Source organism: Tachypleus tridentatus, chromosome 8 (genome assembly GCF_004210375.1).
Source record: "Tachypleus tridentatus isolate NWPU-2018 chromosome 8, ASM421037v1, whole genome shotgun sequence".
Lineage (NCBI taxonomy): Eukaryota > Metazoa > Arthropoda > Merostomata > Xiphosura > Limulidae > Tachypleus > Tachypleus tridentatus.
In genome coordinates, this window is record NC_134832.1 from 78,637,968 (window position 1) to 78,664,877 (window position 26,910).

Consider the following 26,910-nt stretch of genomic DNA (forward strand, 5'->3'; position numbering starts at 1 on the left):
GTATGGTAGGAAAGAAGGTTCATCCTCCAGATATATGTGATCCTCAGTCTCCTTTTCAACATTGTCGCTTACTGTTAGATCAACTGGGTTTTACTTCTTGGGAGAAGAGGTTATTATAATTTTTCCATGTTAAATGTTTCAGTCTCTAAGATATGAAGTCATGCCTTTGTAATGAATAAATTATGTTAAAATGAATGTATGGAATGAGTGTGTTCAGTAAAACTTTAAAAATGTATTCAGAAAAAATAAAATGGGCAATATGTAATATTTATGTAATATTATTAATGTAATAAATATTAATATTATTTATGTAATAAAGAGAAGCTTGATATGCAGTTGAGATGTTTGAGGTAAAAATTAAATTCATCATAAGATTTCAAATGTGCTTGTATCCTAGTAAAATAGAAAGTAATAGCATAATAAATAATAACCTTCAGTTTTATTGTTATTTTTGTTGCTTGTTTATGTTTTTCATTCAATTTTTTATTTGATTGTTTTGAAATAGCTGGTTGCTGCCAATAAAGAAATATAAATTATCATCAGAAAACTGTTTTTTGTAGTTTTAAATTGATATACATGTATTAATTACTTTTAAGTGTTGAAACGTTTCTTACTGATATCAACTACTTTTGGTATTAATCTTCAATGGAGTGAGTGTCCTAATTGTGTACGATGTGAGCAGTTGGTACATTTTTGCGTTTGAGGCTTAAAACCTTTTGTCTAAAATGAAGGTACTGGTAATTAATTACAAGCTGTTCAGGTTTAAACAGCAGCTACATGTGAAGCCAAATTTTTTTTTGTAAAACAAATATCCATATATCCACACTGGAGAGTCAACTTTCAGATGTCAAGTGTATATCTGTGTATTGAATAAAAATTCTAACTTCCAACTTTGTTTTAATAATTTCTAACTAAAAATATTTTAGAATCGATATTTTTCTTTAGCAAAATTTATTTTATGTAATTCACAAATAAAATTTTAAAAAACATGTTTTTTCCATTTCTGTGTAGCTCTGAGGAGTCTTGCCTCCAAACAAAACATTTATCAATTTTGTTTCAGAATCTTTCTGGCCACCCCAAAGTTTAAGTGTTTATTTGCTAAGAAACCATCATTCCTTGAGAATAATTATTCCTCAGTGATGTCAAGAAAACCCACTTGTAGAGAAATATATATGTATAAACAGTTTGTTTGGGTTAAGAAAATATTTTACGTAGAGGAGCGAACAACGTTTCAACCTTCTTCGGTCATCGTCAGGTTCACAAAGAGAAAAAGAGGTAACTGACTGGAAGCTTACCACATGTTTGAAAGGGGTTGTGTAACTGAGAGAAAGAGGTAACTGACTGGAAGCTGACCACATGTTTGAAAGGGGTTGTGTAACTGTGTTTTGGAATGTAGAGGGCTATGCCAGATGTTTGAATATATAATTTTATATTATTTATTTATTATTTTTAATATAAATATAAAGGTGTTCCTTTGTATTGGTTTATTTTGGGTTTATGTTGTTGTATAAGTAAGGCTTCTTTAATTTTGCGTTTGGGATGTATAGAGTTAATGTGATTGAAAAAATTAAGTGTGTATTCTGTAGATCTGAATTCTGCAACTGTGTCATCTACATATCTGTACCAGTATAGTGGTGGATGTAATGCTGTGTTAATTGCTTGCGTTTCAACTTGTGTCATAAAAATATTGGCTGGAACTGGTGATACTGGGTTGCTCATGCTTAGACAATTTGTTTGTATATAGTTATGGTTGTTGAACATGAAGTTTGTCTTCATCGTGGTGAATTCTATAAGGATTGCTAATTGGTTGCTGGGAATGTCTATAGATGGGTTAGGGTCTCGGATATAGAGTTCTAAGGCTATCTTGCAGACTTCAATGGTTTGAACTTCTGTAAAGAGGGATATAAGGCTTTGTGATTAAGTTGATTAAGATTAGACTTGAAATTAAAAGAGTCTTTGTTGAATGAGCTGGCTGATGTTACGTATTTGGAGAATGCCCATGCTATGTATTTACCAAGATTGTAATTAAATGATTCATATGTGTCCATTATTGGTTGTAATGGACAATCTGGTTTATGAGGTTTGGGGATGCTGTATGTTTGTGGCATGCGTGAGTCGGGTTTGTGAAATTGTGTTGGATTTTTTTTATTTTTAGTAGTATTTTGCTTAGTTGCGTTTTGTGTGTCTTTATTAGATTTGTGTGTATTGGTTTAAATTTGTTCATGTCTTATAGGATGTTCTTGATTTTTTAGATGTATTCATTCATGTTCATTATGACTATAGCATTACCTTTATTTGCTTTTAGAATTTTTATGTTTTTGTCTTGTTTTAGGTTTTTAATGGAATTAATGTCTCTTTTTGTAAGATTGTTTTTTAGCTTTTTGTTTTGTGAAATTATGTTGATGGTTTTGTGAGAAAATTCTTTGAAAAAATCATTTAAGATGTTGTTTTTAGGTGTTTCTGGAAAATATATATTTTCTCAATCCAAACAAACCGTTTTTACATATATAAATAATTATTCCTGTTTTTAACCTGGTTTTGTTAGTAGTTTTATTACTACACAATCCTTCATTATCATTTTTTATATGGTTTGAACAATTACTGTTGAAGCTCAGCTTTGAAAACAGCTGCAGTCAAACTACTTGAAATTAGAAAGAGCATGTTGTACATTATATACATTGATATAAATAAAATGGTTTCTCAACAAAGTGGTTAGCTGAAGCTCCAATAGATATGGATGAGCAACAGAAGCTAGAGAGAAGGTTTAGAAGATTGAGGGATAAACCACAGATTTTGAAATTTTGTTGATAGTTTCTTTTGATATTATTTTTGTGTTTAATTATGTCTGCTTAAAATTTACATTTTCTTTTATGACAAGACATTGGGGAAATGTAGGTTTAATGAGTATTGTAGGCAATGGTAAAATATTTGAATGATTGAAATTCTTACTTATTTAATGTTATTGTTACATTTATTGTGTTCAAACATTGTAAACTGATAAAATAACATCATTTATTCAAAAGGAACTATATTAATTAGATAAATTGATCTTCAAATTGCAGTACATAGCATGGCAATGTTAATGATGATAAAATTTTGAAAAATGATGTCCTGAATCACTGATAAATGTTTGTAAGTTTTTGCCATGTTTTTTCATGTTTTACTGTCAGAAGTGGTAAGTGCAGTTAATAAAGTATAAAACATCTAAAGAAAATTTTGTAACCAACAAGGAAAAAAATGGGAATTCTAAGACAAAAGCAAACATTTTAATGTTGTTTTTTTTTAAGTTTCCACAAAATTTTTGAAAAATTATGCATCCTAAAATACAGTACTGTATTGTGGATTTGGATTTCTATAAAGCTGAAACTAGATACTCTTTAGTGACTTTAAGTTTGTACACATTTTAATGCAGGTTTTTTTAAATATTTCCACTGTGAGAAGTGAAAAAAATTAGGAAATTTTAGTGATACATTTCTAGTTTGCAAAGGGTTAAACAGTGGTTACATTTGAAGCTAAGATCTTTTGTTTGAAGCAAATTTTTTATTAATTAATTAGATATAAATGTGAAATGTATGAGGATAAGTTTTACTTGTCAAAATACTGTGGTTAATATATTGCATTTTTAAGAGGTTTTGTTAGCTCATCTTTTAATCATATATTTTTGAAAATTCATATTGTATTCTTAGTAGTTGAGATTTAATCATTTTTTAGATAAAAGTGAAAATAGCAAAGCTTTAGTTTATGAAAAAGAGAATTAAACTTTGGATAGCTTAATTGATCATTTGTTTATTAATGACTTGTTACTTTTGTGGTAGAATTAGTTTTAAAAACTTGTTCTTTGTATCTGTGAAATGTTATTTGATGGTCAAATATAGTCATTTGCATTTTGGTTGCCAATGCTCATTTTATTTCAAGGACTATACTGAAAATTCCAGTCATTAATAATATTTCCAATATTCATTTCTCACTTCCTTTGTGTATATATTTTTCTGATGTTTCTTCTCATAAAACAAAGAAAATACATATTATCCCAAGTTGTTTCAAATGGGGGGACTTTACCAGAAGTAAGAAAGCAAAGTTGGCGTTGTTATTAAAAACAATTACGAGGGCTGTTTAAAAAATACGTGGACTGTTTGAATTACGTGGCTCCAATTGGTTCCAGGGGAATCCGCTTGGTTGTCACTAGGTTTGCACAGATCAGCTGATTATGATGCCATTTCCCAATTGCAGATATCTTCATTTGTGTATTAGCTACTCGGTTTTAAGTGAAGTGCGATTTTTTTCGTTTGGTGGATTTCAGAATGAATAACCTGAAGGAGCAACGACTTGCTGTGAAATTTTGTGTTAAACTTGGAAAATCTGTGACTGAAACTTCTGCTATGCTTAACACGGCTTACGGTGATGTTGCTATGAAACGTACGGCATGTTTCAAGTGGCATGAACGTTTTAAGGATGGTCGACAGTCCATTGAAGATGATGAGCGTCCTGGACATCCTTCCACGTCAACTGACAACTCACACGTCGACAAAATCAACACCCTGGTGCGGGCAACTCGACGTCTGACTGTCAGGGAGCTTGCTGAAGAGTGTGGGATATCAGTTGGATCTTGTTACGAGATTTTGACCGAAAAATTGAAGATGCACCGTGTTGCTGCGAAATTCAGCCCTCAGAACTCGCAAGTTTTTGGCCAAACACTCGATCACTGTTCTTTCCCACCCCCCCTACTCACCTGACCTTGCTCCTTGCGATTTTTTCTTGTTCCCCAAACTCAAAAGAACCTTGAAAGGAAGAAGATTTGAGACGATTCCCGAGATTAAGGTAAATGCGACAAAGGAGCTGGAGGACATTACAAAAGAAGCGTACCAGGACTGTTTCAACAAGTGGAAACACCGTTGGGATAAGTGTGTGCGTTGGGGAGGAGAGTACTTTGAAGGGGTCCCAGCCCTGTAACTTTTAAATAAAGTACATTTTGTTTTATGACGTCAGTTCGCGTATTTTTTGAACAGACCTCGTATGTAGAAATAGTGTATTTTTTGAATTCGTATTGTTAATGTGTTTCATGAAATTTATCATTTACAAATTTGTTGATATTTCTGCGATAAGGTGTGAGGAATACTGAAATTTTTATTGTAAAAGGCTTAATAGAGTTGGTAGTAAATCGGTAATCTTTTTTAAAATCTTTAAATTTATTGTGTAAAAAAATTAATATATATGTTTAATTTTTTAGTTGAATTCATTTATTTTGTTTGTGTACTTTGTTAAAAAATGCATCAAAGTTTTTGTAAATAAAAGTGTATAATAAGTTTTATATGTTGAATTTTTAAAGTTTTCTTTATTCAGATCTTATGTTAAATATGTATTTTTAGACCTACATTTGACTTGCTGAAAAAAAATGAGAAATTGTTGAGAGAGCTGCGTAACTTAGACAATCAAAAGTGGTAAGTTTTAAGCTAACTTACAGTTGTGAAGTATATACATATACACATTGATTTTGTAAAACATTTTAATGTCACTTTTATGTTTTTTAAGACATAACATGAGTTTATTTTAAGACAACGTTCAGTTATTCTAATAAGTAGTCATTATTCTTTGATAGATACTACAAAGTTTCATCAAGTAGTCATTACTTTTGTAAGTTTTAGTGGTTTTATTTTAAAAAGCTTTTGGAAGTGACAATTTAGGTTACCTGTATAAAAAATGACAATTTGGTAATTAATAAGTTGAAAGCAATTTGCTGTTGTTGAGCTTAAATTGTAGTAATTCCTTTTTTGTTATATTAGTACCTTGTTAATCCTGTTTGCATGGTGACATTTGCTGTACAAATAAGATGATAGAGATATATTACATTATGATAGGTTTTTTTCTTTATTTTAAATTGTTGTGTATGAGCAATTGTATAATCAAAATCTATTTCTACAGCCGTGAAACACATAAGATTGCAGTCATATATGTAGCTGAGGGTCAAGAAGATAAGAATTCGATACTTAGTAACCAGGGAGGAAGTCAGGCATTTGAGGAATTTGTAGCTGGGTTAGGATGGGAGGTAAATGTTGAAAGAAAAAATAAAAGGCAAAATATATTAAGAAGTACACTGTAGAAACTTCAAGGATTGATCATACGTACTACATAAAATTTTTAAATGTCCATTTTAAATTTTTATATTTTAATATTTTATAAAAGTAAATGTGTGTGTGTGTATTATGTGAGTGTGTTTGTATATGTAGATTAAAAATATTTGGCTTTGACAACTCTGGTGATCAGTTAGCTATCAAGTGTTGAGTGCATGCCAACATATAAAATTTTGAAATATAATTAAAATCACAATTTTGACTTCATTTCATTACTTTGTAATCAAGAAATACCATATTAGTTCATATTTAAGATGCATATTTTTTCACATTTTTCGTAACTGAAAATTAGGGTGTCTCTTAAATTCCAGGTATTTTTTTCATTCATTGAAAGTCTCAAACATAATTTTCCTCGAGCAAAAAAGATTTTCAAAAAATCCTGCATTAACAAACAGATTGGACTATGTTTTAAAAAGAACTTAGCTTAAAAAGTCTAAAAAACATGTACAAAACATCAAATTTACTGATGTCAGTACCTCTAGTGGTGTAGTTGGATATCACTATCCTCAGTCGTTGTCTGACTTTCTTGTTGTTCAGACACTATTTTGATGTGTTTTTTACCAATGGAAAAGCATTTTACATATGATTCTGAATTTGAAAGAAAAGTTATTTTGTGTGCTGAGCAAATTAGGAATTGTGCAGCCAGTAAAAGTACACAGTGAGTTGTTTTCTTGCAAGAAAAGTACAAAGTCATTTTCTGGCACAAAAAAAGAAGACATCTTGAAATTGATGTTGCTATTTTAATGTATTTTGGAGAATTGTGCAATAAAAGACTGCCTTATAAGGAGAGAAGTCATAATGATAAAAGCAAAAGAGTGTTTAGGAAATAGTGGTATTTTTTTCAAGGCTAATTGTGGCTGGTATGAGAAATTTTATGAAAAGCAAAGGTTTATCATTGTGACAAAGAACAGCAGTTAGTCAAAAATTGCTATCAGATTTTGAAACAAAACTTATTAAATATCAACATTACATTATTAGTCTACACCAAAGGAATCAATATTCCCTAAATCAAATCATTTATGCAGATTTTATCAGTTTTTTTCGATGTGCCACACAACTACGCTGTAAATGCCAAAGGAGAAAAACAGGCAACATTGAGAACCACAGGTTATGGAAAGTTAGAGTTATTGTCATGCTGTGTGTAACTGCAGATGGAAATAAATTAACATTGCATATCATATTAAACAGAAAATTTTTGCAAAAATAATAATTTGTAATGTTGAAGGCACTTCTTCAACTATGATGGAGAATAATGGAGCATCTTCATCTGGCTTATCATTTTGTTGTTCCAGTACAGAAGCAATAATGTCATCATCATATGGCAACTTGCAAACTTCAGTTTCATCATTTTCATCCACAAATTCCAGAAATGACATCTGTATTTTCAAGATAGCTGGTATGGATATTAAAAATTAAAATTAACTACAGCATTCCAACTTAAGGTCATCTTCAGGTTAAGATGGTCGAAATATTGTTCTGTACTTTATTTTAACTGAACTTTTAATACTAATACCAGCTCTTTTGAGAATATGTTTTTACTTCATGTAGGTTTCTCGTCATCATAAAAAATGACATCTTTGACAGCTCAATGTGTTGAGAAAGGATCTCCCAAAGACAGTTAATTGATCTCTCCTTCAGTGTTAAGGCTAGTTGTATTTTGTACATGAATAAATGATGCTTTACAGAAGCAGTTTACTATTGTCATCTTGCTGACTTTCTGCCACAATGAATGTCACATATCAATTGCATTTGTGATGTTGATTATTTGTAAGTTTTCTGCACAACTTATTTTAGCAAAAGATCTTGAAATTTCTGATCACATGCTGGTCCATGAGTTGTAGTTTCAATGTTATATTAGTTGGGTAAAACAAGTGTAATCGACTTTGTCTTTGTTTGAATGAGTCGAGCAATTGTCAACGAACATGGTGACTTTTCTGATATTCAAACTTCCTACTTTCTTTGTGTAACCAATCATTGAATAAATCACTATTCATTCATGTTTTACAAGTAAAGTTCAAAGTCTTGAAACACTGCAACTTCTTTTATTTCCTATAATGAGTTGTGTCAGCTTTTCCAATCCATCCATATTTATAAAAAACATCAAGGTGATTCTTTCTATACTTCTTTCTTCTATAACAGATTTCATTTTTGAAAGTTAAAGGTCTTATAAGTCATCCAATTAAAAATATAATCCAGTTTCTTCAGCATTAAAAATATCTCTAGGGCAGCCTTCAACTAGTGCTGATAATGATGTTAACAAACAGTCATAAACAATTCATCAGATAGGACAGCAGTCTCGTCATACACCAACCAAAAGGTGATGTCATGTCAAGATATGAATCTTTTCAGTTAACCATTGCTGTCTTTGAAATTGAGGCAATTTATTTTTGTACCAATTCTCCAGCTTTCACATAGAGAATGGACCTGCTGATTGCAATATTCATCAAAAGTGCATTGATAAACCATCTTAACAATGTTTTCTTAATGTCGTTCACTTCTGAAAACTGGAAACATTTGTGATTGGGTTAAATTTTGTTGTTTTCTTAAATTTTCAAAACATCAAACATTTTCTTCAAAATTGTAGACAGTATAACACGCTTCCATATCAATTTTTTGCAGACATTATCATGACAAATCCTGTACTTGATAGCTTTGCTTATTTGGGCTGTGCAGTCCAGTGATGACAGCACACTGCACGGTACGTACATGAGTTACTGACATTCTTGAAGATGATGTATGAAGTGCTGTTTCATTGATGAAACTTCTACAGTTTATCTAAAATCATAACACCTCTATGTCACACTTTGTTCATGAATTTGCTGCAGTAATTTTGCAATAACTAATTATGCTAAACCTGCAAAATGTTCAACGTTAAAGCAATGGCTTCTTAATGAGGAGTTTCTGTTTAGCTTGTTGTATTAACGGTATAAATGCTTGTCTCACACCATGTTATACCAATGTGAAGCAATTAATCTGTGAAGTCAGTCAGTCTTGTGGTTTCCTTGCACTTGTTGTAAAAGAAATGTTTGTGTATGTGTGAACTGATTTTTGTAATAAGTGACTTTGTTTTAAATTACGTTTATTTACAATGGTGTTTGTAAGTGACTTCATTGTACTGTTCATTTTAAACACTTTTTGTTGTTGGTTAGTTTTTATTAATGAGGTTTGATTGTATTCTTAATGATTTTCAAAACAGTATCTCTCAACAAAATTTTAGAAATTTCATAACATAAAAGCAAATAGAAAAAGTAAATCAAATCCCAAACCATTAATAATTATTAAACATTATGTGCTCTTTATAAATTGTTCCTTTATCTTCCAATATTCTTGTAAGCTTTCCAGAAAACATACAACACATGTATAAAAATGTCTTAAAAAGCACAAGATAAAAGTATTCTTGTTTTAGCTAGCAACTATTTGGTGCAGTTAATGACTGAGTAAGGTAAAATATTCCGTAGTTTGTCTACAAAGTAATTAATAGAAACTTGCTGCAGGCTGTGGTATGATTAGATAAGAGAATGTTTAACTATGATCAGAAACCTTCAGATCTTATTACAATGCTTGACTTAGGTAAAAACATTTGATTTTACTGTTAAAGTATGAATTAACTACAGTTATGTACTTAGATAACAGCACACCTTTTTAGAAACTAATTAACAGTTTGTTATAGGCTCTGACCTTAGTTTGTTTTTGACTACTTGTTATGACATATCAGTTTAATATTGTGAATGATGTACCTAATTTGGTTATGTAATTTGTTTTATTTCCTTGAAGCCTATCCCTCTGTGTGGATTCCTGTATGTGGTGAGGGGACCTACCAGGGAAGGTTCTGTTCTTTCAGTTTACCTCCTCTGGGATCTAAACATCAATCCATGTGTTTGCCGTTCATAGCGACCTGTGAAGGGGAGTGAAGGGTCCTGGTGGTTGATGGGTCCAATCCTAACGCACCATTTTGGCCTTGAAATTCTGTAGATGGGCAACCTTTGGGTGGCCCCCTTGGGTCATTCGGCTGGTCCACTTTGGCTAGGGTCAACCACATACCAGTGTTGGAAGATCTCAACAGGTATTGTGGGCATTGTGTCTGATGCTGGTGTTTGGGTATAGTGCTCACGAAACCCTGGTGTTGCTGCAGTGTCCTTGCTTGACATTGTAGTGCGTCCCCTCGTGGGACTCCATGGTGGGTGAGCTAAGTGGGCACCGAAATTTCCTTTTTTCCTATGGTTCCTTTAAATAAAAAAGTGAAAAAAACAGTCTATAGGTAAACAACCACGTCTTGAAGTTTCTGATCAGCAATCTTAAACGTCTGTACCACCTGTTGTACCTCATTGTCTTATCCTACATTCTCTTTCAGAGAAACCTTTAGGGCAAATGTCCCCTTTTTCATTCAGAAGGGACTTTAGGGACTTGCTGGCTCTCCAAAATCAGTAAAGAAGCTTTTATCTGGAGACATATTGGTGGAAACATCCACATCTCAACACAGTGAACTCCTCTTGAATTTAAAGGCAATTGGGGATATACTTATTGAGGTTACACCTCATGCTACTTTGAATTCAACAGGAGGAGTTATTGTTGAGAGGGATTTGAAGAACATCCCCAAGTCAGAGATTCTCGCTGGTTTTTCCACTCGAGGTATGGCCATATGTTTCAAACCCTGTCCGATGTTTCCAGTGTCAGAGGTTTGGTCACTCAATGATGTCATGCTGTGGTTCCCTGACATGCTCTCATTGTGGTGGCAAAGACCATGATGCCTATGAATGTGAAACAGAGCCACATTGTGTCAATTGCAATGGCTCTCACTCATCCTACTTTTGTTCTTGCCCAAAATGGTTGGAAGAAAAAGAGGCGCTAGGTTTGAAAACAATTCATAACATTACTTATCCTGAGGCTCGAAAGTTGCTGTCCACCACTTCATCTCAGATGTATGTTGCTGCACTTTGTTCCACAACTTCAATGGAAATGCAGACAGATCTCTCTGTGCCTCCAAGAGAATTGTTCTCAAAATAAATGAAAAGCCTTTTGACCTGCATGGTCAAAAATGTTGATGAATCAACTTCTACACTCATCTCTGTCCTTTCCATACATTCTAACAAACCCCAAAATCCACATCCTTTAGCTCCAGGTACAGGCATTTCTTCGGATACATATTTTTTTCTCACCCAAGATGCAAAACAATCATTTGTTCGCATCCTCAGTCACTGGAAACCTCTTCCAACAACAAAGACCTGCCAAATTGACCCAGGGCAAGATCCATGGAGGTCGATAGACCTTCCTCTGATAAGGACAGTAAAGAAAAAATATGTGGTCATAAGCAGAAGGGTTATCCAACCAATTCACCTACACTTCATTAAAAATGGCCACCTTGATACAATGGAACTGTCGAGGTTTACGTTCTAATCTGGATGACATCAAAACACTGATTGCTTCCTACCATCCTGCATGTCTTTCCTTACAGGAAACATTTCTGAAACCTGTTGATACAGTCACCTTTCGGCAGTTTTTCTCTGTACAGAAATGACAGGCTGTGTGATGGACGAGTACATGGAGGAGTGGCACTGTTGGCTGATTAGCATGCGTCCACCCTGTCTTTGTCACTCAACACATCCTTGGAGGCCGTAGCCATCCGTGTTTCCTTGGATCATACCATCACTGTTTGATTTCTATACCTGTCACCTGGAGAGACATATGATCAATCAGACCTTGATGCTCTCATTGAACAGTTGCTGTCTCCCTTTTTTATCCTGGGGGACTTTAATGGACATCATCCCCTCTGGGGAAGTGCTGTTATTGATAGGAGGGGTCGCTCTGTAGAGTGTATGCTCTCTGATCACAACCTTTCTCTTTTCAATACTGGTTTTTCTACTTATTTTCATGCACCTAGTCAGTCACTTACTGCTATTGATCTCTCAGTTTGCTCCACTTCGTTATTCTCCCATTTTTCATGGAGGGTTGACAATAATCCATATGGCAGTTATCATTTTCCAGTAATTTCGAGAGAGACTGGCCATGGTCGATGCCACCAAATCCATGTGCCCTGGTGAAAGCTGGATCAGGCAGACTGGCCCACTTTCACTGCTTTCACAGAACTTGATCCTGCCATCGTCTGTCAGCCATCAATAGACAACTGTGCGGTAACAGTAACTGATTATTATACAAGCAGCTGCTCAATGTATTCCTAAAACCTTGACATGTTTTCCACTATATCCTCCGTGGTGGAATCCTGCCTGCCACATGGCAAGGAAGACTCAAAAACGTGCCTGGGATACTTTCCATAGATATCCCACACTTTCAAACTGCATCGCTTTCCAGCAGGCCCATACACATACTTGGTGGATAAAACGTCAAAGCCAGAAGGAATCTTGGATTAAGTTCACAACTGGCATATATTCTACCACCAGTTCCAAAGTCATATGGGACAGGGTTCGAAAGGTCAGTGAGTACTACACTTCTTTCCCCCTCTCGATCTTACTCTCTGATGGCCAAGAAGTAGCTGATACACAGAGCATTGCCGATACTCTAGGTGGAAGCTTTTGCCAGGTATCTAGCACTTCTGCTTCTTCTTTCACCTTCTTAGCCATCACGACTCGGGCAGAGCGATCACCTCTTTCCTTTCGAGGTGATTGGCTCTATGACTATAATTGTCCCTTTACACTGGTGGAATTGAAACTGGCTCTTCATTGGTCTGGCAGTATATCGGTTGGACCAGATGATGTACACTATGACATGCTGCGCTATCACTCTCCTGCTTCTCTTGATATTCTTGTAATTGTTTTTAACAGGATCTGGCAGGAGAATGTTTTTCCTTATCTCTGGTGCCAGGCTAATGTCCTACCTTTCTCTGAGCTTTGATGAGCTGTCCCTGTAAGATCTTAGAGAGGATGATTAATGCTCATTTAGTTTGGTTCCTTGAATCAAACAACCTCCTCTCACCCATCCAGTGTGGGTTCCGACAACAGTGCTCCACCTTGGACCACCTGAATCGACTTAAAATGTCAACATCTTGTATCAACATTCTTTGACATTGAGAAAGCTTATGATACAACATGGAGGTATGGCATTTTGTGAAACCTCTACATATATATATGGTTATTTGCCCATTTTTATTAAAAATATTTTAATGGAAGGAGATTCCAAGTTCGTGTTGGTTCGACATTTTTCCATTCTTTTCTACAGGATCTTGGAGTCCCTCAGGGCTGTGTTTTGAGTGTCACACTTTTCAGCATAAGATTAATGCCATCATTGAACAACTCCTTCTTATTGTTGCAAACAGGCTCTATGTCGATGACTTTCACATCTCATGTCTGTCGTCGGACATGAGATATATTGAGCGGCAGCTACAAACTTTCCTCAATTGTGTACTGAAGTAGATTATGGCAAACGGCTTTATTTGTCTCTCTCTAACACTGTTTGCATGCACTTTTGCCGCCAAAGGGGTATTCACCCTGATTTTGAACTCTGTATTGGTGAAGTTGCGTTGCCTGTGGTCCCTGAGACCAAGTTCTTGGGGCTTATCTTTGACTGTAAGCTGACCTTTTTACCATACATTGAGTAGCTGTGGGTCAAATGTACAAGAGTACCAAACAACTTTTGTGTCCTTTCTACCACCACTTGGGGAGCAGATCAATGTTCTATGCTAAAGATATATCATGCTCTTTTTGATCAAAACTCGACTATGGATCACTGGTCTATGGCTCTGCCAGACCCTCGGCCTTAAAGATGCTGGACCCCATTCATCATCAAGGACTTCAGCTCTGCACTGGGGCTTTCTGCACCTCCCCAGTTTAGAGCTTATACACAGAGTCTCATGAACCTTCTAGGCACCTTTGCCGTTTGCAACTGTCTCTACTATATGCTTTGGAAACTTCGTTCCTTATCAGAGCATCCCAACTGGGGTTGTATTTTCCTTACTCAGTGGGCCATACTTTTTCAGAACAGACAATCTGCTGTTGCTCCTTTTGGCCTTCGTATCCAGGTGCAGTTGGATGAATTAGGTCTGTCCTTGGATAACATTGCAGTATCCACTGGTCAGCCCATCCCATCATGGCTTATTACAGTCCCCATATTTGGCCTTTCTTTAAGTCATCTGAGAAAAGCAGATACTCCCAATTGGAAGTACTGTTTTTTATTTACTGAACATCTTTTGAACAATCTTTCCATTCCTATTTATACGGATGGTTCGAAATCAGGTGACTCTGTGGGCTCTGTCATGGTATGTTGCAGCTCGGTGGTTGCGCGCAGAATCCCCTCTTCAGCTTTTGTGTTCACTGTTGAATTGTATGCCATTTCTCTTGCTCTGGATCACATAGAAGCTAAGCAGTACTCCAACAGCACTGTTTATACTGACTCACTTAGTTCTCTACTGGCCCTGGAATTGCTTCACGTTGGTTCACACCCTGTTCTCGCCGCTATTTAAAACTGACTGGCCCATTTCTCTTTAACATCTACTTCTATTCGGTTTTTCTGGATACCAGGCTACGTTGGTATTCACAAACACGACAGCTAACTCTATCTGCTCTGGCACTATCACTGCTGTGCCTGTTCGATACGTGGACTATGGTCCTGTATTCAAAGCTCGACTCCGTGCCAGCTGGCAGTTGACTTGGACTGAGCAAGGTGAAAACAAGCTTTTCCAAATAAAATCCTATATTGGACTTCAGCCGTCTTGCTTCCATAAGGATTGGAAGGAGGAAGTTGTTCTAACTATACTACGCATTGGTCACAGTTTTTTAACTCATCGTTTTCTTTTATCTGAAACTGATGCACCAGTGTGTAGTCTGCGTGACACTCAGATCACAATAAGCTACATTTTACTTTCTTGCCATCATTAAGACTCTCAATGATGGCACCATTTTAAACATGTTCTGTTCCAAGGTTTATCTATAACATTAGACAGTGTTATTGGTGATGGTGACACTGTCCACCTTGATAAAGGTTTTAGTTTTTTAAAGGCTATTAATCTTTTTGATGTCATTTAAGTTTTTTAATTTATACATTAACCCCTTTTTAATGTGGTTCCCTTTTAAGAATCACAGTCTCTCTAGTTCAATTTAAAATTAGAAAATGGCCATAACATTAAATAACTTGAAACCAGGACTAGAAAGGCTAACTTCAGGTGACTAACGCTGCTGTTTGAGCTATGTGTTAGTCATCCTAGAGAGTTATTATTACAATTTTGCTACATATCTTTTAGCACTTTTATTCCTTTACTTCTTGAAAATGGCTATAATGACACATAATTCAGAACCAGGACTGGAAAGGCCAACTGCAGGTGACTGACGGTGCTTCTTGTACTTACCTGTTAGTCTCCTGGCAGGTTATGATAATTACCATTATGCTACACAAAGTCCTTTACAACTTCTCTTGCTATGGTTTCTCTCTTAACATTGTAGGCTAGATGTCAACATTGTTTTATGCTATTTATGTTTTTAAACTCTGTTTTTGTTTTCCTTTATTTCCTTTTATGAATTTTACTACAATTTACCTTTTCACTGGATGTTTGGCACAGAAAGCCTAACTGCTTTGTGCCATAAAACACTAAATGAACCAACAAACCAACTTTGAAGCCTAACTCAAAAACTCCCATGTTTTGTCTACAGTTTGAAAGTACTTACAATAAAATGTATGTGTAACTTGTTAGATTTACTTAAAATTCATTTGACTCTCTCATTGTGCTAAATGTGAATTTTGGATCTGAGTATATTCATAAATGTAGATTTTTAAAAACTGCTAGTTGAAATGATAGATAATAAAACATTTAATATCTGTTGGAGTATGCACTATATATTGGTCACCATTTGAAATGGAATATTGTATAATAGATATCATTATAGTACGTAAATTATTCAAGTAAAAAAACTAAAGAAAAACCCTTTCACACAATAGGTAGAGCTAGAGACTCATACAGGATTTACTGGAGGACTGCAGAAGAACAGGAGTACTGGAGATACAGCTCCTTATTATGCAACCTCTTTCATGGAGGTGATATTTCATGTCTCAACCCGCATGAGTACATCCTTAGAGGGAGATTCGATGAATAAAAAGGTGCAGTTTTAGGTTTATTCTCATATTCTTTGTGAAAATTTGTAAATGATTGAAATTAAATTGATCTTTTTTTTTCTCTCTCTCTTGCAAGTATTACAGTTCTGGACTGTGAGGTTAAACATTATAAATCAAACTACTTGACTATGCCCAAGGTCTTCTAGATTGATTTACTGTAATGATGCTTCAAGAAAAAAAGTGTTATTTTAGTTTTCAGATGTTGTGGGTGTTGGTTTAAGGGTGTATGCTGTGCTTCATGTCAAGAGGGGTAAGGGATCTACCCCTTTATTAATGAACAAAGTAAAGATTACATGTTTTAGATATGCTATTTTGTTTCTATATTTTTCTTATTCAATAAATTAATAATTTGGCATTATTAGATCCTGATGAGTAATAAAATCAAATTGGGTATGCATACACCCCACACTTGGTATTGCTGGTCTACTAAATTGTAGCTGATGAAATGGAAAGTAAGGATTTCATAGATCGATTTACAGTAATCCTGTCCAAAATAATTTTAAGTGCTGTGGCTATTGAGTATTTTCTCTTGTTTAATTGTATTGCAAAATGCAATTAAAATGTGTTTGTACATTTCTATAATCTTTAGGTAAGTATTTTATTAATGATGCTTGTGCATATAGTAATTCTTCTAAAAGTAGTGTTTTTATACAAAAAAAGTCCATAGCAGTGTCAACAGTTTATTTTGTAAGCTCACATATGAAATTATAATGAGGATTTTACATCTAACTAAAATGCTTATATCTGAACAGTGTTAAGTGTACTTTTCTGTAAAGTTTTTGCATGTAATTAGTGCTATAGTTTTGTTTGAATTAAGAAACAAGTTTGTTTCATTCTAGTGGTGTTCTAGTGGTTTTGTAGTATTAATTTAACTTGTGAAGAAATAACAAAAACAATTGATTGTTCTTTCCCTGTTTTTACAGGTACGACATCTTGGAAATGATGAAGTCCATATTGTGTGGTCAGAACACACTAGGGATTACAGAAGAGGTATCATTGCTACCGAATTTTGTGATGTTTTGATTGTCATCTATCCTTTACATAACCAATTATACAGGATACAAATATCCCGTAAACCAGAGGTATGCTGAATATCTTATGTTTGTGTTTTCAGATATTTAACTCAGAATATGAGCATTTGAGATTAATTCAATAAGATTTTAGTGAAAAACAATTAGGGAAAGGGCTACATTATTCAAATAGTTTTCATTATTAATTGTGAATTTTTTTAATTTTATTATTTGGTGTGGTAGAATTAGGTGAAACATATAAGAATTGATTAAAAGTTTCTACATACAAGTTGATTTAAAGTTCATAAGGGTGCAGTTACTTCTGTATATATAATGCATCTATTTCAAAGATTAATATCACAAGATACTCTGATCTCAATTTCTATTCTGTTCATTGCACTTGTGTTCTTTTCATAGTACATATGTAAACCTTTATTGATGAAATGAGTTCATATTTTTTTATTTTGGCACTGGTCACTGTTCTAACTTACTACTATACTGAGAAGTGATGTTTGTTTAATGTAAGGGATTCATGTTCAAAAACTAAGGAGAAACTTGTTTTTAAAATGAGTTATAATTTCAGCATTAAATAAGTGTATAAAATGATATGTGTAACTCTATCTTCACAGGTAGCCTTTACTGCACATGACACACAGTTTTGGTCTTACATTCAAAGTTTTATTAAACTACTTTGTTATACCAATTAGTGTGGCATAAAATCTTAGTTAATAATTCATATTTTAATAGTATAGAAGTTTTAAGTTATTAATTCTATAAGGCAATATCTAAAAAAAAACCTGAATTTCCTGTATGTGTGACATACTTGACACATTTTTACTGGCATCTTCTCTGTTTTATTCACCAATGCTTCAAAAAGTATAAAATTAAAGGTAAATTACTCACTATAAAATCATCATTGATTAGACAAACCAAAACTTTTAAAGCCTTCAATTTTTTTTTTTGGTTACAAATAGAAAATCAGACCACTCCTACCACACCCACCTATCACATCCTCCTTTTCAGGATTTGTTAGCAGCTTTCTTTTATATTTAATAATATATTACATATAACTAATAGAAAGTCTAATTTTTCTTCTGTCAAGTGACGTATTGTATAACATTATGTTCTGAACAGATAAGTATCAGTTTCAATCAGAGTACAAACTTTATTCATATAGAAAAGTTAATGACTAGATTGCATGAATTTGTAATGGCTGTTGTCATGTCGTTAGAAATCCTGAACAATTTGAAGGGTTAGGGAAAATTGTCTACTATTTGCTTGTTATTAATTTATGTTCTTTTCTGCATTATTTAATTAAATAAAAATTACTTATTGCATTACTATCATTAGTTTAAAAACAAGGTATTGTTAAGTGTCTTTGGTAAGTACTTTATTTCTTGGTTTTCACATTCATTTTTAGTTCTCATTATAAAAGTACTTAAAATGTAAAAATAGGGATCTTTTTTTAGGTTAATTAAGATTAAATTAGGTAAAAAACTAATGATATACTAAAATTATTTCACAAGGCATGCATTCATGCAACTCATAATAATTTTAAGTAATGTAATTCTCTACCATAACATAAGCTGCATGTTTCCAGAGTAATTTACAACTTATAATGGTGCAAATAATAGTTGGACACAGTTCAAATAGCACTATAACAATAAGATTTAATTATAAATAGATGTGTACTGTTATGAACTTAAGGCTATTTAGGAAAAATGCATGTCATTTCATGGTACAATTTACACTCATCCTAGAAAGAAAAAATGTTTGTTTTTTTGGTGGCTATGAGGTTGTTCAAATTGACTGATTCTGTATAAAGTTAGGATAGAGATATTAACAGATGAGATGTAAAGTTTGACTGAAAAAAAAATTTTAAATGCATATAGGAGGTTTTAGGGATAACACAAAGGAAATTTGAGATTTTTGACAAGAAGAAAAGTATTTTTAATCTTAACATGAAAATTAATTTTCACATGGACTATTCAAAACAATATATTCTTGGACAGATCTTTATTTTAGTTTATATAAAATATGATTTTTTGCATGTGAAAGACTTTCAATGTTAACTGAAAGACTGACAAATTTTTGTAAAGTTATATGCACTGTATTGAAGGTTAGAAGTATTAAATCTATAAAGATTTTAAATTAGTACAAAGAGGTAATGTGGTTATTCCAGTTGACTGAGTCTGTGTTGAGAGAGTTAAAGGTGTGATGTGATCGTAATATAATGACCTGAATTATGCTAAATCAGTGTGGTAAGTAATTAAATTTATTGGATATTTAATGAAGTTTTAAAATAATTTTTAAAGTATATTAAATACAGCTAGATAGTAGCATATTTTTAGTTGATGCATTCTATTCTATCAGTAGATATAAAAAACTGTGGCATATATCTGAAATTCCATTTATAGCACAATGTTGAATAGTCAAGATGTGAATAAGGTCTACAAAAGGAACATTAATAAGATGCCATTTGGTTTTGAAGTATGGCAGATAGACATGTGATTCTTAACTTACCCAGATGTATTGTGTGTACTGTCATAGATTCAAGAACATGATTGTACTTTTGTATTTATAGTACAGTTACTTATGGTATTTAATATTTCCTACATATTCTACAAAAAGGAATACTACGATAGGTGTGGTCAAGAGAAACACAAGTGGCAACACCATGACGCTTATGTAGGGATTTTAGAATTTTAACTTATATTGTGACCTGCATAAAAATTGTATGTAGGAAACTGCTTTTGATAACTGACTAGTGAAGAGTAGTAGCAAACTTTGATCTTGAAATTATGTGTGAAAATTAATATTGTTGACTGATGAATCATAGTACATCTGTAAGAGTGATTGTTTAGTACTGACTGTAGGTGGAAGGATCTGGTCACTGTTTTATAATTTCAGGGTATTGGCTTAGTAGTATTTCTCAACAAGAGTGGTTTGACAACTGTAGTATACCTAACAATATAACATTGCTATCCTTCACAGAATTTTATGGAGCTGGCTTGTATATGATCCTGTAGGACATAACCAATGATACTGTGCATGTATTGCTATTAAGTGGCTGATAAACTGTCCTGATATACCACTTTAGGGTTGAAGCATAAGACAAGATTACAGAATCTGCAGGAGCATGACTGCTGCTTTATTGAATGAATGACAGATTATTATGCATTATGTACAACAGAGAGAAGTTGTAAGTGTTGGTTGAAGGGTGTAGGTTATGCTACATACCAAAGGGGTAGGGGATCCACCATTTATTAATGAACAAAGTAAAAACTGCAGGTTTTAGAAATGCTCATTTTTTTCTATATTTTTCTTACTCAATAAATGAATAATTTCACATATACCTGAGAATAGCACAGTAGTATAGATGTTAAACTGTAAACTGCTAATAATAAATCAATTCAGGAACATTGAGTAGCCAAGTTACAGTTTAAAATAATTCTGACAGTATAGTTTAGAGATTTTCAGTATATTGGTAGTTTGTATCACATGTGAAAGTTAAAGAAACAGAATATTATATATATAGCAATATACTTTATTGTTGATATAATTGTATTATACTTTTCTGCCTTTTTTTGTTTCAGGTTCCACACTTTGGACCACTTTACAGTGGTGCTATAATTGACCATAAAGTGTTACCAGGCCTGGTGAGGTCAACAGCCATCAATGCCAGTCGTTCCAAACGATCCCTCATTCCATTATACCAAAACTTGTATCCTTTCAAAATGGTGGAAGTTAAATATAGATAACCTGTTTTTTGTAACTTTTTAAAAAGTTTTTTTTTTTGGTTTAAATTTAATGATTTGTTGAATCCAGTGTTGTTTTCGACATTCTTTGATTATGTTTGGTATATTTTGTGTATAATATATTAAAACAGTGTATTCCAAACTTTCTCAGTTTACTGTGCCCTTAGCGTTTCATCAATTTTTTCATGGCGCCCCTAGGTGAAAAGAAAAACCTAATAGTTCCATTTATTAAATAAGTTTGGTCCAAACAACTTAATACTTAGGTATTTATGTCCTAACAAATTAGAAGCCATTTGGAAGAAGAATATATGTAAACTGAAAGTAAAAACAATATTTTTATTTCTTTTTTAAATAACTACAATTACTAATGGGATATGTGCACCTGTTGAACACTACAGTTTCTCAAACCTTGGAATCAGATTGGATACCACCACCCTCATTTCCTGCTCCACATTGATTTTTGCACAGTGTTTGCTTTTTATCACAACAACTACTGAAAACCCAACTTTGCAAATGGAATTAGGATTTGCTGAGCTTTAGCACTTAGCAGCAGATATTAATTTTTTACTGATGTCCAAAACTCAGTTAGTTCCATGCTGCCAAATTTTGTTTTTGAGGTCTTGTCACAAGACAGCTCAATAACAATTTTTTATTTCTTTTTTAAATAACTACAATTACTAATGGGTTATGTGCACCTGTTGAACACTACAGTTTCTCAAACCTTGCAGAGGTAAATTCAGATGGCACCTCAGCCTTGAATGGGTCTTGGATCCATGCAAACTTTTCCATATCTTCTGGAAAGTAATTTTCAAATCAGTCACTGGGTTGTGTTAGGTGCTCTTCAAAAACAAATTTTTGTTTGTGGGTCAAATTAACTTCATTGAATGTAACAAATTGCTGTCACAGAAAGAAACAGTCTTTGCCACCATCTTCTTTCATTTTTCTTCTCTATAGTAGTAACTTTTTTCTGAAGGCCAAAACCATCTCTGTGAGTTTCAGAATGTGCGTGTTGCTTCTCTGCAGAGAAATTCAACATGTTCAGTTTTTGAAAGAGATCACACAAATATGCTAATTTTGTATCCAAGAAGTTTTTAGCACATTTGTGTTTTTCTTTGAGATAAGAGTAGAGTCCCTGTCGTAATTTGAACACACAGGACAGTACATTCCCACGGAAGAGCCATCACAAGCAACAGTAATATGACATAGTTACGGGCTCAGATTCCATATACTCGCACAGTTTTTAAAAAACCTCTTCTTCTGTGGCAAAGTTTTAAAGTTTACCACTTTCAATATATTTTCGAGGATTAGGTTCAGTGGAAGACTCAGGTGCTTTGATGCAAGGGCTTCTCTGTGGGTTATGCAGTGGGTCCACATATCCATTGCAGCCAGTAAAATCAGTTCTTCTGTGATGGTGTAAGGATTTTTACATTTTGTGACTCTATGTGCCACCTTGTAGGATGTTAAAAAAAGTTGCTTGGTACTGATGCTTATTTCAAAAATGTACCTTTTTGTTCTTTCAATTTTTTTTTAACTTTCTGGTAAAATGATCTTGGGATTCACTAGTCGTGTTAGGATGATTGGTCTTTAAGTGGTGTTTAATTTACTTGAAAGGATGCACTCCAAGGCCAAATCTTTTTAACATAATACACACTGCAGACACTCTTCATGATTGACATCTGTCAAAGTAAAACCAAAATCTAGATAACTATCTTCATACTTCTGATATTTCCATTTCTTCACAACTTTGTCATGGGTCTGTGGTTTGTTATCCTTTTCTTCATTCCCACACTTCTTATTAATGTTAAAAAATCTTTTCATTTTTATGCAAAAGGACTAAAAATCAAAATAATTTACTGAACTTTGCTAGACTTTGCAGACGCTTGATCACAACACCTTCAGTTATTTCTGTTACTAGTGTACCTGGAGAGTTAGCAGTTATTTATATACAAAATCTGAGAAACAAGAAAGTTTGAAAAATTACTGGCATAGCCAAAAGTACAAGTAAACAAAAAGACATCTCAAACATTTGAGAACATCAGCAAAAGGAATATAGCTTGATCTAATGTTTAAACTGTGAACTATCTCGAGCTAGTAGCTTGCACGGTGTCCAACAGATGTCGATATTGCTATGTTTCCCTCAAAACTCTGAAATATCTTACAATGCACATTTTGGGAACCACTGTGTTATAATAAAAAAGTGTGTATTTTTTTTATATATCTTGAAAATAATTTCACCAGCCAAGTCAATTTTAATCTGTTGTTAATCTAAGAAAATACAAAATTATGACCATTTATAAAGAGCAATAAAATTATTTCTCTAAATTTAGTACTTGTCATTCAGGTGCAACAAATTCTCTTTATATGAATAAATACTGTTTTGCTAAAAGTTAAAATAAATATTTGTGTGTTAATATTAGTGAATGTTAATATAAACAACATTGATACTATACAAGCTGTTGAAAGTACACTAATGGTAATGTACTGTGTTAGTAGTAATTTCATATTTCCATTCAGTAATTACAAGATATTTTAGGTGTCTTATAAACTGTGTTTTACTGTGATTGTGACAGTTTTTTTTGGTTTTTTTTCCTGTTATCATTATTTGAATTTCTAGTTTTAAATGGAGATTTTCATTTCTCTCTGATAGATAAGCAGACATTTCTTGTTGTTTATACTAGTTTGCTTCCTAACATTCCTGTGTAGTTATGAAGAAAGGGCTAGATCTTTAGAAACAATTGTTCAGAACCACAAGGAATTATCTACTTTTGAATACTTTGCTGCTGCAACATACTCTCCAGCTCCTCCTAGACAAGTACAGCCTCCTAGAAATACAGGTAAGTTTGTTTTATATGAATGATAAATGTAAAGCTGTTTTATTTGTAGCAAGTTATCAAAATATTGTGCTTATTTTTCAAAATCTCTGATTCATTGACAGATAATTGTATGTTGTTCAATAATGTCCAGTTTTATGAGAATTAACCGCAAGTTGCATCCCGATAAAAAGAAGACAAAAACAAGTTTAGCTTATTAGGTGCTACAGTTAAAATTGTGTGGTGCTAGTGTTCATCTGTAGCACATTAATAAGCTATAACCACATACAGCTCAATTAGCATCATACGTATTTTTCAGAAAGTTAAAGTAGTCAGGAATTTCTTATGTAACCTTATTGCCATGGGTATCCTTTACTGTACATGGCACAAGGCATGTAAGTTGTCTTACATTCAGAATTTTATTAAACTACTATTTGTTTGTTATATCATTTAGAATAGCATAAAATCTTAGCAAATAATGCCATGTAACAAAAGTTTTATTTTTCTTGTTCCTGGGCAGAAAGTGTTATTTCCCAATTGCTTATGTCTAAAGTAAATGGAAAAGACATATTTTTCCCTTCAAACTTTGCTTTTGTGACTTATGAGTGTATAACAAAAACATGATGGGAGACTATATTTGAGGATGATACATGAAAGTGATTTACATTACAGTCGCAAATCTCAAAAAACTACTTACTTCTAAACATTTTAGTGTAACTTTAGTATAAAAACATGTAAATCTTGATTCATATGTTGTTTTATTCAAACCTTATGTAAATGAAAAGGTGCAAATTTCATTATCCAGGTCACAAAAGCAAAGTTTGAAGGGAATAATGGTCACATAATACATAATATCCAGAAATAAAACTTGTGTTACATAGTGTAATTCATATTTTAGTAGTATCTTTTAAGTACTTAATTCTGCAAGGAAATATTAAAAACCTGAATTTCCCCTAATGTGACCCATATGACACATTTTGTTGTAGCATATCATCTTCCCTAGTTTATCCACCATCCCTCGTAAAAGTATAGAATTAAAAGTGAATTAATCTCTATTAAATTATCACTGCTCAGATAAACCATAATTTTTATAGTCTTCAGTTTTCTTTGGTTACAAATCTGTCAAACAGAAAATCAGACCCCTACTGTCACATCTACTCTTTCAGAATTTATTAATACTTTTCTTTTATGTTTAATTACATGTTACCTATACCCAATAGAAAGTCAACATTTTCATCTATCAAATTACCTATTATATAACATTATGTTCTAAATGGTTAAATGCTAGTTTCACTCAGAGTACCAAGATAGTACTCATGAGAATGTTGATGACTATCTTAGATTAATTTGTAACTACTCTTGTCACCCAGTTAGAAAGCCAGAAATGTTTGAGAGGTAAGAAAATGTGCCTACTTTTTGCACGTTTATTAGTTTATGTTCTTCAGTGCATTATTTAATTGAATTAAAAAAATTAAGTGCATTGACTGATTTTGAATAGAGTTAGGGTAGAGAAAATAACAGATAAAATATAAAATTTTATTGAAAGAAAAATTTGAAATGTATTTAGGAGGTTTGGGGGATTACACAGTGGAAATTTGAAATTTTTTAGATGAAGAAAGTATTTTCATTTTAACATACAAATTACTTTGCAAACAAGCTATTCAAAGCAAATACTCAATATATTCATGGACAAATCTTTATTTTATTTTATTAAAAATACTACACTGAAATTTATTTTTTGTATGTGAAAGACTACCAAACTTTGTATGCATACTTTATTGAAAGGTAGAAGTATTAAATCTAAAAAGACTAAAAGAGTACAAAGAGGTCACATGATCAGTCAAATCAACAGAGCCCCTATTGAGGGAGTTAATAATTATTTGTTAATACCTTGAACTTGAGCAACATATTGCTTGTGGGGTTTACTTTAATATTTTTGTTTTCAAAATATATTTGATAAATTTTAATCAGTATAAATTTGTTTTATTTTATTAGAAAGTAGTTAAAATTATGGTATGTGCTGTGCATTTGAGAAACATTTAGTCAATTTTATACAAACTTCATATGATTGGTCAAAGTACCTTTAAATTTCATTTTCAAATTTATTATGTCACTTTTAGTATTCTTTCCCAAGCAGAGTTTGAGCTACTTTTTTTTTACAACTCAGCCATGTACAATGTCAAAAGCAATAAACATCACTACATTGGTTTCCTAACTCTTGACATGTGCCACTGAAATTGTAAATTCCATGTTTGTCTAACTCAGAATATATAATGTAAGCATAAGCCAATCAGCATACTTGATCTGATTTCCCCACCAAGAGTTTGTCAGTACCAGTTATATGCATTTGATTGTTCTTGAACGTTTGTGATAAAATAAAGAAAAAGTGTTATCTGTACATTGTATTAACTATTTAGCTACAGGTTATGGATCAACAGTCATGTCATCATGTTTGTTGACTTTCATTTGAAATTTTATTAAACTACTATTTTGTGAGTTTATGTCTGTAAGTTTGGAATCAAATTGTAGATTATAATTCAAACTTTAATATTATATATGGGTTAATTTCTTAATTTAACTATTAACATAATTCACCTAAATAATTTTTGTGAGTTACATGGCATGTTGAATGCAGCACTAGTTAAAATTATGTCAAAATACTATGTCTATAGTTTCATACAAATTAGAAACTCAAATTACCAGTTTTGACAAGCTAAAATATAAAACAATATATATACTGAATACAACACAGTGGTCCTATTCACCTCTTTCCATTTTGAAAACAGACCCTTATATATACTTACTTCAATATATGTCCTGTAAATAACCAATCAACAGCTTAGAATTTCCCCAGAGTGGTTTTCTCAGCCATTTTATCTTTGAAAAGGCTACCATGTTCTTTCAGTCCATGATTTCAGGTAGGTAGGTTGGTTGTATCTTTAGTCTGCTCGAAGTTTCATGTTTTTTAAATCTAAGTACATCTTAGTTATCAAGCTTAGTATTAGTGTAATTATTTATGATTTTTTCATTATTAAACTGTATATATAAAACCTAAAAAGATTGTGTTTGATATCTTCCATGAAATTTTGTCCAACAACAACCACAAGTACAAAGAATGTAGTGAGAAGAGATAATTGTTGCTTTCATTCTT

General features: G+C 32.9%; 1 protein-coding gene across 7 annotated transcripts in view; it reads left to right on the forward strand.

Annotated features, from left to right (window-relative positions):
- Positions 1 to 26,910, forward strand: part of LOC143222750 (ral GTPase-activating protein subunit alpha-1) — a 191,441-nt gene that overhangs the window by 161,372 nt on the left and 3,159 nt on the right. For 6 of the 7 annotated variants that reach the window (XM_076449687.1, XM_076449691.1, XM_076449689.1 and 3 more), the window contains 7 exons: positions 2 to 109; positions 5,367 to 5,438; positions 5,920 to 6,043; positions 16,008 to 16,166; positions 17,105 to 17,263; positions 20,788 to 20,915; positions 23,653 to 23,783. In XM_076449687.1, coding sequence (XP_076305802.1) covers positions 2 to 109; positions 5,367 to 5,438; positions 5,920 to 6,043; positions 16,008 to 16,166; positions 17,105 to 17,263; positions 20,788 to 20,915; positions 23,653 to 23,783 — 881 coding nt within the window. Of the gene's footprint in view, position 1; positions 110 to 5,366; positions 5,439 to 5,919; positions 6,044 to 16,007; positions 16,167 to 17,104; positions 17,264 to 19,373; positions 19,453 to 20,787; positions 20,916 to 23,652; positions 23,784 to 26,910 lie in introns of those variants that run through there. The other variant, XM_076449694.1, reaches the window with a different exon arrangement.